At 32.4% G+C, this 16,483-nt stretch overlaps 1 protein-coding gene across 1 annotated transcript; it reads left to right on the top strand.

Annotated features, from left to right (window-relative positions):
- The first annotated feature begins 15,019 nt into the window (after nt 1-15,019).
- LOC106710373 (putative lipoyltransferase 2, mitochondrial) lies at nt 15,020-16,177 on the top strand. Its single transcript, XM_014502392.2, has 3 exons — nt 15,020-15,249; nt 15,362-15,574; nt 15,810-16,177. The coding sequence occupies exons 1-3, from the start codon at nt 15,093-15,095 to the stop codon at nt 16,160-16,162; spliced, it is 723 nt and encodes a 240-aa protein (XP_014357878.2). The 5' UTR covers nt 15,020-15,092; the 3' UTR covers nt 16,163-16,177.
- Nucleotides 16,178-16,483: the final 306 nt, after the last annotated feature.

Genomic DNA, 16,483 nt, shown 5'->3' with positions numbered 1-16,483 from the left:
TTTTATGTGTACAGAATTTGTGCACGTGTCTTATGTGCAGAAACAACTGATCGATCCAAAGGTACCAGACATCTACAACTCGAAATTTACTACGTGCTTCAACAGTATACTAATCTGTATGTACATGTCGCATGTATCGTAAAATCAAACGAACTAACGATACAGAGAAAACCTAATTTAAACAAATGTAATAACACAATATTTAAACTAAGTTTAAGTGGTAGCACCAGTAAAGAAGGTTTTTCATATTAAAATTGGGTATCACAACGTTCTAATAATACTAAAGGAATCGATCATGAATGTATGTACATTGGAAGTGAAAAGTAAACTTTAATACTGTTTTTAGTCGAACGCTGAACTGGAACAATGTAGGCGGTAGAATACTAAAAATAACATCCTGACATTGATTCCTTCAAAGAATACTCGCTACTTAGTTTATTTTCATTCGCTGATACAAACATCAGAAAACCATACAAAGCTATGCTTTGTCGCACCAAAATAAATCAACTAATTTATTCATGAAAACTATCGATGTAAAAAAGTATGCTCAACTACAGAAAAATTCATATATGAATTTTAAAAACGAAATAAGCAGTAGCAATTAGAAGCCGTTTGCCATCTTTTATAATTATGTATACTTAAGCACTAAGTACATTTTTTATTGTAATTATAAGACAAGACATTTTTTCTCCCGACTGTACTAGATCTGTTACACTAAAGTTTAGGTATGTAAGTATGGAGCAAATAATAAAAGTCACAGCCGAGGAAAGTCATACAGCGTGCACTGGGGGGCAATAAAATGTCCGGACAATTTGTTTAATCAAAAATAAATGTAGGCTCCCCCCCTTCCCCGCACCAAGCCCCGGGCGATAACAACTTTTGTTACATGACACTCTTGTTTTTGTTTCATCACAGCCCTAAATGAGATTTTGCTTTGTTTCGTACATCAATATTCCTTAATTCCATTTGATAAGTATCAAAATGGTTACTGTTTATTTTAAATTTAAATTTATCTAATTTATCATTATAAATATTTATAAATATCCTTATTTAAAAGAATTAATGATAAACAAAAGCTATCCTGAACACATGATTTGTTTCAAATGGATACAATGTCATTATATATAGAGGCACATTTCCAACATGTAATTACTGATAGAATCGTATCACAAATCGATATCTAATTCATTCGTATAATAGAGAAGCCGTACAAAAGTCACGATTGTCAATATACGAACATGTTGACAATACAATCTCGTAGGAAATCGTGGAGTCATTAAGAAAGCATTATTGTATGCTTTCATATAACTTGTAAAATACCATGTCTACAATCTATGTTATTATAAGAAATTCTAAAGCTTTACAATAGGTATGTAAGAGCGTCGGTTGCTCGGTGGTGGTGGTGGTATATTCTCACCATAGTTTAACTGATGTTTTAAATAGGTTTATGGCGAAGTTGCAGTTTTGTTTGTTTATTATAATTTTCAAGTTTTTGAGCTAAGGTGTCAGTCACTAAAGACACGTTTTTCGGAATAGTTTTTGAAAAAAATCCCTAAAAACCTCAAATGTCCGCCACTAAAGGTTTTCCCCCTAGTTATTGTCACTAAAAAAGAATATACTCATTACTAGCGATGCTTATCGGATTTAGAGCCACAACGTTCATAGAGATATAGAACACGCTCGTTCCCGCTTCGCGCACAAATATTGTCGCCTGGTCTATTGTTATTCGGTCCACGGCGAACGGGTCACGTCTGCATCCAATAATTCCACAGCGACTCATCTCGTTCTGGCTACAATTTTCACTTGAGAATATCAAATAAGCCGCATTACGTTTTCATCATTTTAGTATATATTTTGATTTATTGGTATATATTACATCTGTATACATACTCCTTTACTAAATAACAACTTAATCGTAATCAATAACCCCGACGCCTTTGACATAGAAATTGAAAATAAAGACGCCTTAGTTCATGAACTTCATAGAGTCACAAAAAGTTCCTTATGCATGTTTTGTAAACATGTGTAGGTATTATATTACTTTGCAAAGTGATCTACGAAACCTTAAAGTTGACAAATTAATTTGTGTAATGACTCACCAATTATAAAAATATGACTAACTTTTATTCCAAGCATTTGTCAAACTAAACAATGTTGAACTACTGTAATTTAATCTAAACTCAATCGCGTCTAGACTTTATTAAAATATAATTAAAGAATCAGAGCGTAAGACACAAGTATATATGTTTGAATTAAATAAAAAAGTGTACATGTCTGTACATCCGACGTAATAATCATAAAACACAACCAACGTATCCCCCAAAACGAGATTTGCCAAGCCATTTAAGTCTTCAAAAAGGAAAATGCGTAGAACCTCCTTTGAAGAAATATGATACAATATTCCCGCCTTTGACGATGTTCCAACAGTATACCAAATAAATGTGATAAATCCTTTATTTACATGCACTCACAAATTATTTACAACAACAATCACAATTTGTACACAAAATTTCACATAAAAAAAACTTACACTAATCACATAACACAATGCATTTAAAAATGTAACCGAACGAAAATGACGGGATTTTTGACATTTGTAGAGCGCGTAATCTATGGTACTGCCACATATGTATAGACAACTGTCACGTGTTTTCCGTCAGAATGCGACACGTCAGTTCGTACGGGGGCTCGCGGCACACTGGCTGTTCGCGCCCTCGGGTAATGTTTCCATACAGCCTCCACCCGCCCCTGCCCGCGGCCGCCTCGGATGCGCACTTGCAGTTATGCCTTTGCGGGGAAACACCGCCATTTTAAATATTCTTTTTTTCTTTCGCATTCGTAACTTTGAAGTTTTGACACTTTTACTATTGATTGGAAAATGACTTTAAATTTTTTCCTATTTCCAATCTAAAAAGAAAAGCTTTTGTAAAATGCAGACGTCCGAAATCCATTCCAATTTACTTAAAAGTTATGTATATTCATAGGAACATATAGACAGAAGATTACTCTCTATTATAAAATGGCACAAGTTTATAAACTTTATTACAAAAATATTTAGAGGTGTTAAGTTACAGGTCTGGTTTACTATTTCTAATCAAGACAATTAACTATGACTTATAAGTTAAATGTATAGGTTAATAAGGTAACCTTATAATAGCTTCTAATCAAATGGTATCGATGTAGCGAGAACCTAATAACTAATATAATTATTTGATTTAGCAATATATCGTATGGGGCTTTGCTATTTTGGCTGAGTGCCGTTAACGCACTGCTGGAAACTTATTGTTCGCTAAGATTACTGTATTGTTATACTGCACACTCCTTTATACAGTAAAGTGTAATTAGAGCAGCCGTATTGTATTCTCAACCTAGCGAGAATAAATATCTTAGTTTCCTTGATTACTACTACTTGTATAAATGGATACTTTTATAGTAATAAACTTGGTTAAATTAAGGCACGGGAAGCACAATTATTTATATTGTATTATTGTTACCAACTACCTTTTGCCCGCGACTTCGTCTACGCAGAATTAGAGGTTGAAAAGTATCTCATAGGCTACACAAGACTCTGTTATATATCTGTGAGAAATTTTAATAGGATGTGTTGAATCGTTACGGAATTATCGCCTAAATTTGTAAATCAATCGTATCCCACGGGAACCGTACATATTTCCGAGATTATGAGTAGCCTATGTTCTACATCTATAACAAATTTCGTATAACAATATATAAAGGTATAAAAAACATCTATATAAATATCCATTCATTATCTACATTTATAATGCTAGTGAGATAATTGCTTTCAAGTTTAATTAATAAATTCAACCTTAGTACTGCTAATGATATAAGTTGATAACATTTAAGGCTAATTAAAGTACTGCACCGAATGATAGCGATAAGTACGAGTACCTACCATTTATAGGTACATTAAATCAACTACTTTCTATTCCACTTTCTAATACATGTCCTTAAATAATTATAAAACTAATATAAGATTTTTACGTTAATTTTAAAATCGTCGGCCGCATTCAGTACAATACTTGAAATAAAATTACCTTCCATGACAAGGGTTCCCTTTCATAAGAAGGTTTTACATATTTTAATGTTAGAATAAGGATAAAAACAAGACTTTTCGAGCAATGAACTTTGAGCATTATCTTCAAAGTTGCGGCACCGCACGACCTTTCCATACATCTCACAATAAATTCAGTTTGATCACGTAACCCCTGAGTAAGTTGAACTGACAGATAAAAGTTGAGAGAAAATCGCTATTTGATCTCCCACTATCTTACTTATATTATAGATGCGAATGTTTAGATGGATGGATATCTCCAAAACGGATCAAATTTGGCATAGATGTAGAGCATTGTTTAGAAGAACACACAGGCTACTTATTGAGTTTTTTTAATCTGAGCGGACAGAGTCGCGTGCGACAGCTAGAAAGTTGTAAAAGTAAAGGAAGCGTGTTTTGAATTTATGTATGTATAAATATCTTCAACAAAATTGTGGTAATTCCTAATGAATTCCAAATTCTTCAATACTTCATATCTGTTTTAAAAAAAATCGTTTAAATTATTACCAGATCTTTTTTGCTACAAAAATATATTAACCTGTTTATTGGTCAAATTTTATGGTTAAATATTTAAAAAAACGGTCAATTTTTATGTTTATAATATTCAAAACGAAACGAATGTTTTACTGGTCACAAACCTATCCGCTAAGTTATGGTACATTTGGGAGTAGTTAATGTTTCAACGCAAAACAAATGGAGTAAATTTTAGTAAATTTGTTACTGTATTAAAATTAGTTTCATTATGTAAATTGTTTCCAAACTTACAAACTCCAATTTACAATCCCTTTTAATATAGACAAAAGAAAAAATCAATACATTATACACGTTGATAGAAAAGCGTACTAGTGAAGGAATTTTACTAATATTATAAATGCGTATGCTTAGATGGATGTTTGCTTAAAGGTATCTCCGTAATGGCTCGATGGATTTTGATGAAATTTGGCACAGACGTAAAACATAGTCTGGAAGAACACATAGGCTACTTAGTTACTTACTAAGTTTTTTTTTATTACGCACGGACGGAGTCTCAGGCTGTATTTACATAAAAGTAGGAAGGTTCATTAAATTTTAAGTTCAAGCGAGGCAAATAATGTAAATATATTTCGAATATCGTCTTAAAATGCTTTAATTTTTTTAGATTAACGGATAAACTATTTTTTATTCTTTCATTTCAACAGTTAAGAAATTTGAATGTAAATAAGTTAGTAATGTTAATCCGATTTCATGCATCGGCGCATGCCTAAATTACAAAGTGCAGTGCTTCAGTCAGACGCACAAATAAGCCACTCACCCCGCATCACTTGCATTTTGAATGTACACTTTAACCTGCCTCTACTCTTTGAACGGCGGCGGTGAGTAATTGTGCCGAAGTTCAAGTTGAAAGAGAATCTGACTAACGAAGTTTGTTCTTGTGTATAACGTTGTTTTTTTGTCATTTTGGTGTAATGAAGAAATGTGAATGCCTCAGTGCTTTACATATGTTTATTATTTCGTAGAAAATTAATTCTTTTAATTAATTTTGACTTTTTTGACTTGAAAGTGTGTACTTCAATACCTATTTGCTCCATCCATGACCATATGATTCCACGGAGTACTTAAACATTGTAGTAAAAACAGTGATCACATATAGTGAGAAATTCACGAAAATTGTTACAAAATCAGTAGTAATTATTGGAAAATTCTATATTTCGTTAAATTCTGTAAGAAAGCAAATCATTGACCGTTTCAAAATGGCGACGATTACATCAATAAACGGATCAGGAAACTTATCGGAAAGTGTATTTTGTAATGCAAAGACATTCGATAGGGGCGCCTCCCCGCCCTTAGAGTTAAGATACAATACGCGCATATTGGTGGTCCATTCTGTAATAATAATAAAACTTTATAAATAAATTAAAAGTATAATTTTTTTTTATAAAAATCATGAAATCAATTATCTAATCTAATATGGCTATTTATTTTAAATAATCTTTTATATTAATTGTAAGGCAAATTTAAAACGTGGCTCTACTCTAACGAAACATATTACAAAAATGCAATGCCATCCCTTTTATTATGCTTGAAAAAATTGCGAAGATAATTGGTCATTTTGTCAGATCATTTTTGGACGTGGAAATTTATGTGGATTTCGTTACTTTGCGCACTAGCATCGATGGAAACAAATGTGCGATAGCAGAATATCCCCGTATCGGTGCAGGCGTGGTGCGATCATAAATTGCTTGGGTTTGATTAAGGCGGCGCGGGCTGCAGTGGGCTACACGGGACATTCGCCCTCCGACCAATGCACCGGTGCATTCTCATATATAGGATGTCCCATATTTACTCATAATACTGCTATCGTACAAAATATAATTTCTCATTGCTCCAATAAAACATTAATTGTACAATATATGGCATAATCTAATTGACCTGAACACGTCTTTCTTTAAATTTAATTGAGATGAACTGCTAATATACAATTTAGACTTATACAGATAAGTTAAAATTAAAAAAAAACCACTAGACGACAACAAATAGAGATATTGTGGCTTCAATTTTTATAGTATTTATTTTCAATAATTATCGACTTGAAATCATACAACTTTTCACTTAATATCTTAAATTCAGTCCAATAAAACACCCTGCGAATGAATACCGCATTGCCATCTACTTTCCGGATTACTTTTGTAAAGAGGGGATCATTTATTTCTTTTCTTACAGATGGTTCTCAAACTTTACTACACCCATATATTGTAACTTGTATAAGATAATGCATTAAACATTACGTAACGAGTATATTAGTTTAGTATTTTTAACAAGTAGCAAAAGATCCAAAATACTACTTATTGTCATTTTGAAGTATCGTCAAAATAGCTGGAAAATATTACGAATTATTTTTAATACTTTAAGTCACTGTAATTTTGTTCATTGTAAATTTGTTAAGATTATTTGTAATATTTGTTTATCATGCTTACGTAACTAAAAATTAATAACAATTTCCAACAGATTCTATATTATTGAAGTTTGAGAAAAATTGAATATATCGTATATTGAATAATCGCAGCGAGCAGTGTAGGGATTTGATGAAAGAAGCCGACAATTCCTAAGGGCGTTGGTGACGTCACCTCTTTTTCCCACCTACATCCTTAATATATCGCCTCAATGGTTATCTATGTTGCTACTTCACGGTGACTAGTAGCATCGGAAAATGTACTGCTAATACTATAATTTATGCTTGCTATAATTTATAAATATGCACTAGAAAAGTTAAATAAAAAATATTGACTAGCCGGCACCGTTTTCATTCTATAGCTAAAAAATGCTAATTCGTAAGCTATTGTAGGTGTTATAAAATTAACATAGTGAGAACATATTTTGTGGTTATAAAATAGGTTAAACATTTAAGAAACTTTTCCCATGTGGTCCATAATCCATAGTCATAGATGCGTAGTATCCGTCACTTCAGTTGATACTTCGGGCAGTAGAGTACTTTTGACCCAGACGTGCCAAATCGATAAATCATGTAGTATTTTCTGACGGCACTGAAATAACATGTTTTATGTAAAACTGCCTTTATAGCTGGTATTGTGACACGATGCCTGTTTGTCACACGACAAAACAGTAAGAAGGTAAAAATAAAACAATTTTCCAGTGCAGTACACAACAACAGTGAAATTCAGAATCGACTATCACAATTCTGTTTTCCGTTAGTCGCTATGTTTTTTTCGATGAATTTATGTAGCTATAAAATTTTTACACACAAGCGTACTTCAAACAATACCTTTTCACAAGAATACATTGTCGCGTGTGAGTGTACACTTCACAAAATCAAAGATACTTGACACGATAGCTGCTCTTATAAATATTTTACGGGAAAATTAAAAGAAGATAGAAACAATATTATATTTGAAAATTATTTTTTATATATAATTTTGTAATTAGTTCACATAACTGTATAGTTCTATATATACGACACAAGTCAAAAAAAATATTCAAGCTTTTTCACAAAATTATATCATGACATACGGAACTAGCGCCACCTAGTATAATACAGTCAATGCATAATATGCCTTCATAGATCGATCGAATCGCATCTTAAAAATATGATTGTAATCTCACATTACATTCAAATCGACCCGTTGAAGTAATTAGTGAAAAGTTTTTATAATTGGCCCTTTTAATGTTTTAATTTGCAGTCGTTGAAAACGTTAAATATAGTATCGCATGTCGCAGCACGATAACTGCATATTGCAGCTGAAAGGTCGAAAGTCTACGCTAGTTGTCACAATGTCAGTCCGGACTGTGATTTAGGGCGGCGCGACGCGGGTTCGCTACGGCCGCGGGGGACGAAGTGAGATTAACTTTCGCCAGTTAATTACAACAAATGTTCTATATAAATCTGATATTAAAAAAAATTAACTTGTTAACGCATTTTTTCAAATATAAATAAAATTACGAAGTATCTTTACTCGCAGTCCTACTTATATTTGTGGATGAAAGTAAACAAAACTAATGAAGTAAAGGGAATTGACCTTCATAACCGTAGTCAAAAAACATCAAATTAGAGCTCAGAGGACAGAATGGGTGAACACGGAAAATAAAGTAAAGGAAACAAGGAAGGGAAAGAGACTTTGGGTATTGTAAACGGTTGGTCATAGGTAAAATGCCGTAGGAATATGCAGGCAAATAAAACAGGATTAATGTCACTAAAAATATTAGACATGAAACCCTTATTTATCATATCGACCTAATTTATAAACTAAAACAGTTATTAACGATGTAAAATATCAGTACTGGCCCTCTAGTTGTGATTAATCAAAACACATTCGGATCATTTTATTGCCACTACTCGATACTAGAGGGCAGTACTTTATAATCACCATTTTATCCAAATAAAGAAAAAATACATAAATTGCACGCATTATATTTACATTTATATAAATTAGCGACAAATTCTATAATTTTAATTTTTAAATTTAATTTCATGTAACCATAATAATAACGAAACGTGTAATCTTGCGCAATAACAAATGCAAGGGCATAGTCGTTTGCAATGGAGGCGTGAAACTACGCACTAGGTACGCATAAATTGACTGCGGGTGGTATTAGCGTTGGCAAGCAATTAAATTTGTACACCTACTTATTAAGTGTAGGCTTAGAATGTAATAACATACATGAAAAAGGATAGAAAACGAGACATATGTTGAATAATTGACAATACAAAGAAGGGTAATAAAGTATGATTGCATTTTAAATACTAAATGAGTATTCATAACTCAAAAGTTATAAAGATACAAACGCCTGTTGTTCTTATACAATTAAGTGAGATTTGAACTTGATGACGTCACTACTCCTTATAATATACAAAAATAGTGAACTCCGGATAATAATAACCCACTTTTAATCATAAAAAATAAAAATATAGAATTTAACAAAAGCTCTTATTTTCTTAGCACAGATTACTACAGATATTAATTTTGGGCTAAATTAAATAATGGGGTATTGTTTTAAATAATTGTAATTAAAAAAATCCGTTACTTTACCAGTATGTCGACGGTGGAAACACACAGAATCAAGTTCGTGTAGAGGATACTAGCTTAACTTAACTGAGGATAGCCTCAGCACTTTAGTCCTATCTATTATGTACTGTGCAAATGTAACCTTACCTTGATAGAGACGGCCGTAAATCGTATAAGTACGGATACAAAGGTCCACTCCCTGAATTAATGTTTTGGAAAATTTGAATTCATAGTCGTAGAGATGGTCCGCAAATCTACTACAGTAAATTTACAGTAGAACAAAGGTAGTTTTTAAGAATTTTTATGAACGTTAAATTTTCTTAATATTTTACTTGCGTTGCCTAAAGAGTATAATGTGGTCATCCTCGGTTAACTTGTTATTGTTATCCTACCAACTAATACCAACTTGTTATTGCTAATCGAAGGTGATCATACAAGGAAATATTTCAGGTTTTTCTTATTTAGAAATACTTAATCTCATTTTGAAATTCGGTACTTGCGTTTGTTAAGTTTAAATTAAAAAATATCTCACGTAAGAAAAAAAGCTATTAAACTCAATAAAAAACTATTAGTCGTATAGCATATGTTTTCTTTAAAACATTGGTTAAGAATCTATAGCCAAAGAATTTAAATATATTTGCAATGTTTCTTGACCATTTAATATATTGTAAGAAGTAAGCAATATCTTGTTACATAAATCTTAGTGCCAAGTCATGGAGTAATTAAAACATCGTTAGTAGAAAATCTCACAAAATGTACTAGAATTTGGTGTCAAAAACTTACAGTGAGCAATTTAACTAAACGTTTTGGCAATTTTTGTTCAAAATTGAACATTTTGATGATAAATCTAACGATGTCTTGTTTTATTTAAGTACTTTTAATATTAAATATCTAATAATAATATTATTAAATTGTGCTATCTTCAATTAATTGATTCGCAAATATTATGGAAAATATTTGATAAAATTGCGATTAACCCATTATTTTATGAAATTTCGAGGCAACATAGGCAATATATTGGTTTTTCGCTATCTATGTAGCCGGAGATTGGCGCAGTGAATTTGATTAAGGCAGTGTTTCGCGGCAAGGGTTGGGCTCGAAGGACCACAACGCATTAAGAAGGCGCGTGCCAGAAAATCGAATTTTCCGCTCTATGCGTCCGCGTGCACGCGCCTTTGTGCTTTACGAAGCTTTTCAGAGCGTGACCTGTGTAGTACAAACATTGACTACAACCACCTTTTCTAACGTAGAGTTTCGGGACCCTTACATTTAAATGTAGAGCGATTTACTATTTTTTTCTGTTGGCTATTTTATTTAGTACTTCCGTCTACTTCTTTCTTGACTTCTCCCAAGGAATCTTCTTGGGTTTTAAAAACAAGTTAATCACTGGATTAGTTTTTAATGAAAAATCAATACTCTACTATCTTCATAGCTAATTTTATGATTCACTTTGAAAAAAACTCAGCTTAAAAACGTTTTTGAAAAGTCTTTCGTACAAATCATGACCACGCCAAAAAATATACCGGAAACATTGAACACAATAAACGTCACCTGTTTTATTTCGTTTACGGGAATCGCTGGATATGAGGTCAGTGCAATAAAGGAACTGATTCCCACAATAATCGTTTCCAGTAACAGTGTTATATAGGGTAGGCGAGGCTGCCACCAGATGTCGCCCCGATGTGGGTCGCGCCTGATAAATGGTCGCGAACCCTCGGGAATATTGTATCAAAAAGCACCGAGCGTTAAGATAAGACAGCGTCTTGTAAATTACGACTCACCAGTTCGCTCTATTGTTCCTTTTAAAGTGCTGCGTGAGTTTATTTTGTTAGGCCTTTGAGATTCACGATTAACGCAACCGAAAGTGAAACCTCTGTCGGCAAAAAGATTGATATCGATATTGATATGATAGAAAAAAAAGATATTAAAACATTCATTTTTAATTCGTTCGTAAACTTTTTACACAAGCAAAGATAGACCAAACAAACGTACTTGCGTATACAGTGCCACTCGCAGTAAACAAGTTACGAATTTCGGGCACAAAAGGTTCGTGAGAGCGCTTAGCCCTGTACCGCATTAATAAAGGTAAGAGCGCCCGTGTCACCTAATGTGTCGTTATGACCCGCACTCAAAAACTTCTTCCGCGCCTCTGAATCTTTCTCAAACACTCAATAATGAACTTAAAAACTCGAAAAGTAAGGTCTCATTTACAATGAAAGGCACAACAGTAAACGTGTTTATAGATCGTCATGAAAAGCCTGCAATTTCTGCTCTTTGTATCCAAATTAAACTTTATTACGTCGACTCTTAAAGCTGAATTACCTTGTTCTTCATTTAGATGTCGGTACGCATTTACAGCTTCCATATTTTTAACTCGAATAAAACGAAAACAGTGAAAATGGAAAAGTAAGTTTTATTTGAAAATCATGGGTTCTTGTTCCGAACTATACTTGTTTTTTTAAGCGCCTGTAGCTCTTCAGGGAAGGCAATGCTTCAGGGAAGATGTTTGGTCTTTGATTTACATATATGAACTTCTAAACTGATTAATAGCCGCTAATTGTCAACCTTTTTTATGCTTGATGCCGCTTAGAAATTGTTTAGTTCTTGACGGGAGTAGTTTATTTTTTTATAGATGACAGTATTAAGTATACAATACCTGTACAGTCTCATCGTATGAATAACTGCGATTTGTAGACCTCGTACTCATTTCACCAGCGCTCACCAGATGGCAGCATCTGAAAAAAAGTGAAAAAACATCACTCAAATGTAAAAAATTATAATATTTATAGGATGTAGTATGTGTTGAAGACACGAAACCAGAAAGCCACAGTAAAACTTTAAAGCGACTGCAAATATTCGGTGTCCCAGATGTTGCTAGATTTCGGAAAACTTGTCCATTGCTCATGAATAATTAAAGCCGAGGATAAGGGCGATAACTCACTCTCTGCGTTCTGGCCAAACACTTCGGTCGAGGAAAAGCTTTTTACGACTTAATTAGCCGCATCTCGGAACAAGCGGAGCGTTATAAATAGTATTTTTATTATACATCTTAATCGGATTAGTAGAAATGCGTTACATTTATGTTCTTTTTCATTTATTAAGCTGTTAATAGAGCAAATGTAGAACATTTTATAATAAACTTACAAAATTTGGGTTTTGTCCTCAATATCAAACAATAATTTTAAAACCACCTGTATTTAGACTATTAATTTGTTGTATTTTCTAATTATCTTATATTTACAATAGTTAGTGACCAATAACTAAAAGATAACTCCTAAAATGTTCATAAATGATAACTTTATCTTTAAATTGTGATCGCAAGAAAAAGGGCGGGCATCGATCGTAGGCTTCGACATTCGCGTCACGCAGCATGCCGGCTGCTGCGCATCACCATGGCAACCAAGTGTGATCTACAATCCACAAATACCTATGGAAATATCGTGAAAAAATTTACGATTTATGATGTTAAGTCTAAAAAAAATACCACAATAACATTATATGTTTTAAGTGTTAAAGAACTACGAATAACACAAGTAAGTCGAATCAAATTATTGTAAGTTTCGTCGGACTTTTTTTTATTAAAAGTGAACATGACATGACAAAAAATTACATGATGGCGCTTGTCATATATATTCGTACTAGGCCCACTGTACTTGAATATCTCTGTCAACGTTTTTCTAACAAGCGGGCAATAAGCCAATTTATCATTCAATGTCAACAAGCTTTCAGTGAACGGATTGTGTTTGAAAATAAATCACTTTTTTAACTAATCGATTATTTGGACCAGCGGATAATCTAATAAGTCGTTACGTGTTAAGTTTTTTTCAGAGAACATAATATTAAAAGCGATATTTGTCAAAATAAAGAATAATAAATCGTGGGAATACCTTAATTGCAGTTTGGACGTAGTTAAAAAATACTAAAATTGCACTTTTTACATAATATGTCAAAGTAAACAAATAAAAAAATATATGAAAATATCAACAGATGACCACCACCGACTCATCTGATGACTTCACTTTCGTGTGAAAAAATCACACATCATGGAATGTGTCAAAAAGTATTCAATAAACACCAAATCTTCGGACGTTAAATCGATAAGTCATTACCAGGGTAATAAAAAATAAAAGCGTGAGAAATAGGATGCAGTAGCGAACCCCGTGGCGACGCCCGTGTTCCCGGGATTATTAATAGCTTACGGGAAGCCGGGACGTCGCTTTCCTAACTGCTTATTGTTTACCTCAGCGGCTTTCAACCCTTGCACTAACAATTATAGTTCTAACAATAATAAATGTACAAAACAAAACTATCGACAATTTATCTATTTCAACCTATTTTTTCATACATTTTTTTTTAATTCATAACTAGTTAAAATCACTATTTGAATGCCTTCTGATGTGTTGTGTGAAAGTAAGTAAGTCGACTATTAGATTTTACTTTTACCATTTGATTCTTCAAGTCTTTTTTATTGGTAACCAATAAAATAAAAGAATACTACATTAGAAACACTTGACTCAATCTGAACACATATTAGCTCAGTGGTAGCCGCGGTCGGCATTCTAGTTTGCGGTGTTGTTTCAATCCACCTTTTAAAAAACATATGTATAATATTCAGTATAAAAACAAGATTATTTCCAATTTGACCATTATTCTTAAAATCGTGAGGTAGGTATTCGATTTTCGGCCTTATAACTGTGTCCAAAACCAGTAAAGTTCGAAGTTTTAAAGTAATAAAAATATCTTACCTTCACTGTTATCCATTATACAAAATACTCATGTTAATAGAACAAAGTTTTCTGAAAACCATAGAATTTACGACGCTCAAAACTTTGATCTGATATTTTGTGAACGCACACTTGAATAACAACCGCGCATATTTAAACTACCTACTTTTTGAATAATGATGAATATATTAACTTGCGAAACAATGTCTACGTAATTTCTAATGTTTACATTCACAGCTGGTTTACGTTACGTCCACAACACCGCCCTACAAGCAAAGCACACGAGATCACTGAGCCTATGCCCTAACCGCTTAACCGAAAACCACGAATAAATACGCAATTTCAGTGAGTTTGGAAATGAATGGTACTATTTTACTATCGTGCCATCTAGCAGCGAATAGCAGCATTAAAAAAAAAGCATGTCTCTTATTCGTACTAAGTTCAATGAAATATTAATAGATGGCAACTTTCAACATAACATGAAATTAACCAATAAAAAAAGTGTCAGACAGGATAAACTACCTAAAAGTTTCATTAAATTTCATTAATATCAAATTCTGTTGCTTTTTAGGACTGGAAGAATAAAAAAATATTTTAATTTTTTTAAAAATAAAATTTATAATTTTCTAAATCTGGAAACTGTCAGCAAATGTCATATTGACATTTAATCGTCCTTTTGTTTATTTCTGTAGTTTTTGAATTTTTAAAACAATCAAAAAAATCAAAATTACAAATTTCTCAAGTCTTTACTTATTATTTTTAAGGAAATCTTAATTTTAAAAATTCCTAACAACAAAAATGGTTAAAATCTGGAAATTAGGCCTTGTCAGTTATGATACCGCGTTGAAAATTCAACAAGCTCTAGCGAAGAGACATTTCAATGCTATGAGGAATGGTTATAACATTAATAACGATACTCTTCTACTAGTCGAACACAAACCTGTCTACACTGTTGGTTAGAATGTTTTAATACCTTATACATATTTATTCACTAAAATGTTTTTACTGTAACTTTGATGGAACTTGATTAGATACTTTTTATGTCTTAAATGCAATTTTCTTCGTAGGTATAAGAGATGAAACACCCGAAAAAGAAATTTTAAGACTACGAAGCTTAGGTGCTGAATTTAGGAAAACTAATAGAGGTGGCCTTATTACATTTCATGGTCCAGGTCAATTAGTTGTTTACCCAATAATCAACTTAAAAAATTACAAAACTAGTGTCAAATGGTATGTGAAGAGTTTAGAAGAGACTGTTATCCAACTATGTGAAGAGTTAGGTGAGTTATAGAAATTAAATAAAATTTGGCAATGCTTTGTTTAGCATAAGAATATATATGTTATCCTTTTAGCATAGTCTTTCATATTAGCGCTAAATACTAGTTTTATTTCCTTACATTTTAAAACATGCTTTCAACTTAGTTTTCAGGTCACATTTATCATGTGATCAAAGTGATTGTAATGTTGTATATTAATTACAATTTAACAATAATTAGTTGGTTTTTTTGCTTGTAGGTTTGGAAGCAAGTAGGTCACCATATACGGGTGTCTGGATTGGTGACAATAAAGTTGCAGCTATTGGAATACATGCCTCAAGATATGTTACCACACATGGTATATCATTGAATTGTGATAATGATCTGTCATGGTTTAACCACATTGACCCGTGTGGCATAGAGGATAAAGGTGTAACTTCTCTCAGTCAAGAAACAGGGATGACATTCACCCCCGATCAAGTAACTCCTATGTTATTAAATAATTTTGAAAAAGTTTTTAATTGTTCCTTAGAAGATATTGATCCTGATGTACAAGAAGAAATCTTAAATGGTGTTTATAACAAATTAATGCTTGAATCTGTGGAAAATTAAGTAAAGTTTTTAAAATATTGTGTAGAAAAATTTAAAACAAAGAATGTTAGAGAACCTATTTATTGGTTTTGTTTACTGGTTGATATTATTGTTCTTATGTTGGAAATGGAATAAAAAAAAAACAGTAAATTTGTACAATTTTATTTCATTTATGCGATAAAGTTAAAAAAATAAATAGTATATTAATCTAAATAAGTTACGAAATCTCAAGTTGGGTTAAGTGAAATGTAACTATGACTGAGTGTCAATTTTTTTGTTTATGTCAATCTTTATTATATTTTATTTGACATTTCATCAAAACCCAACTGAAAGTTCAATGAG

The sequence above is a fragment of the Papilio machaon genome, chromosome 3, assembly GCF_912999745.1.
Source record: "Papilio machaon chromosome 3, ilPapMach1.1, whole genome shotgun sequence".
NCBI classification, from domain to species: Eukaryota; Metazoa; Arthropoda; class Insecta; order Lepidoptera; family Papilionidae; genus Papilio; species Papilio machaon.
The sequence above is the reverse complement of the archived record's forward strand: the minus strand, read 5'-3'. Positions and strand labels throughout refer to the sequence as shown.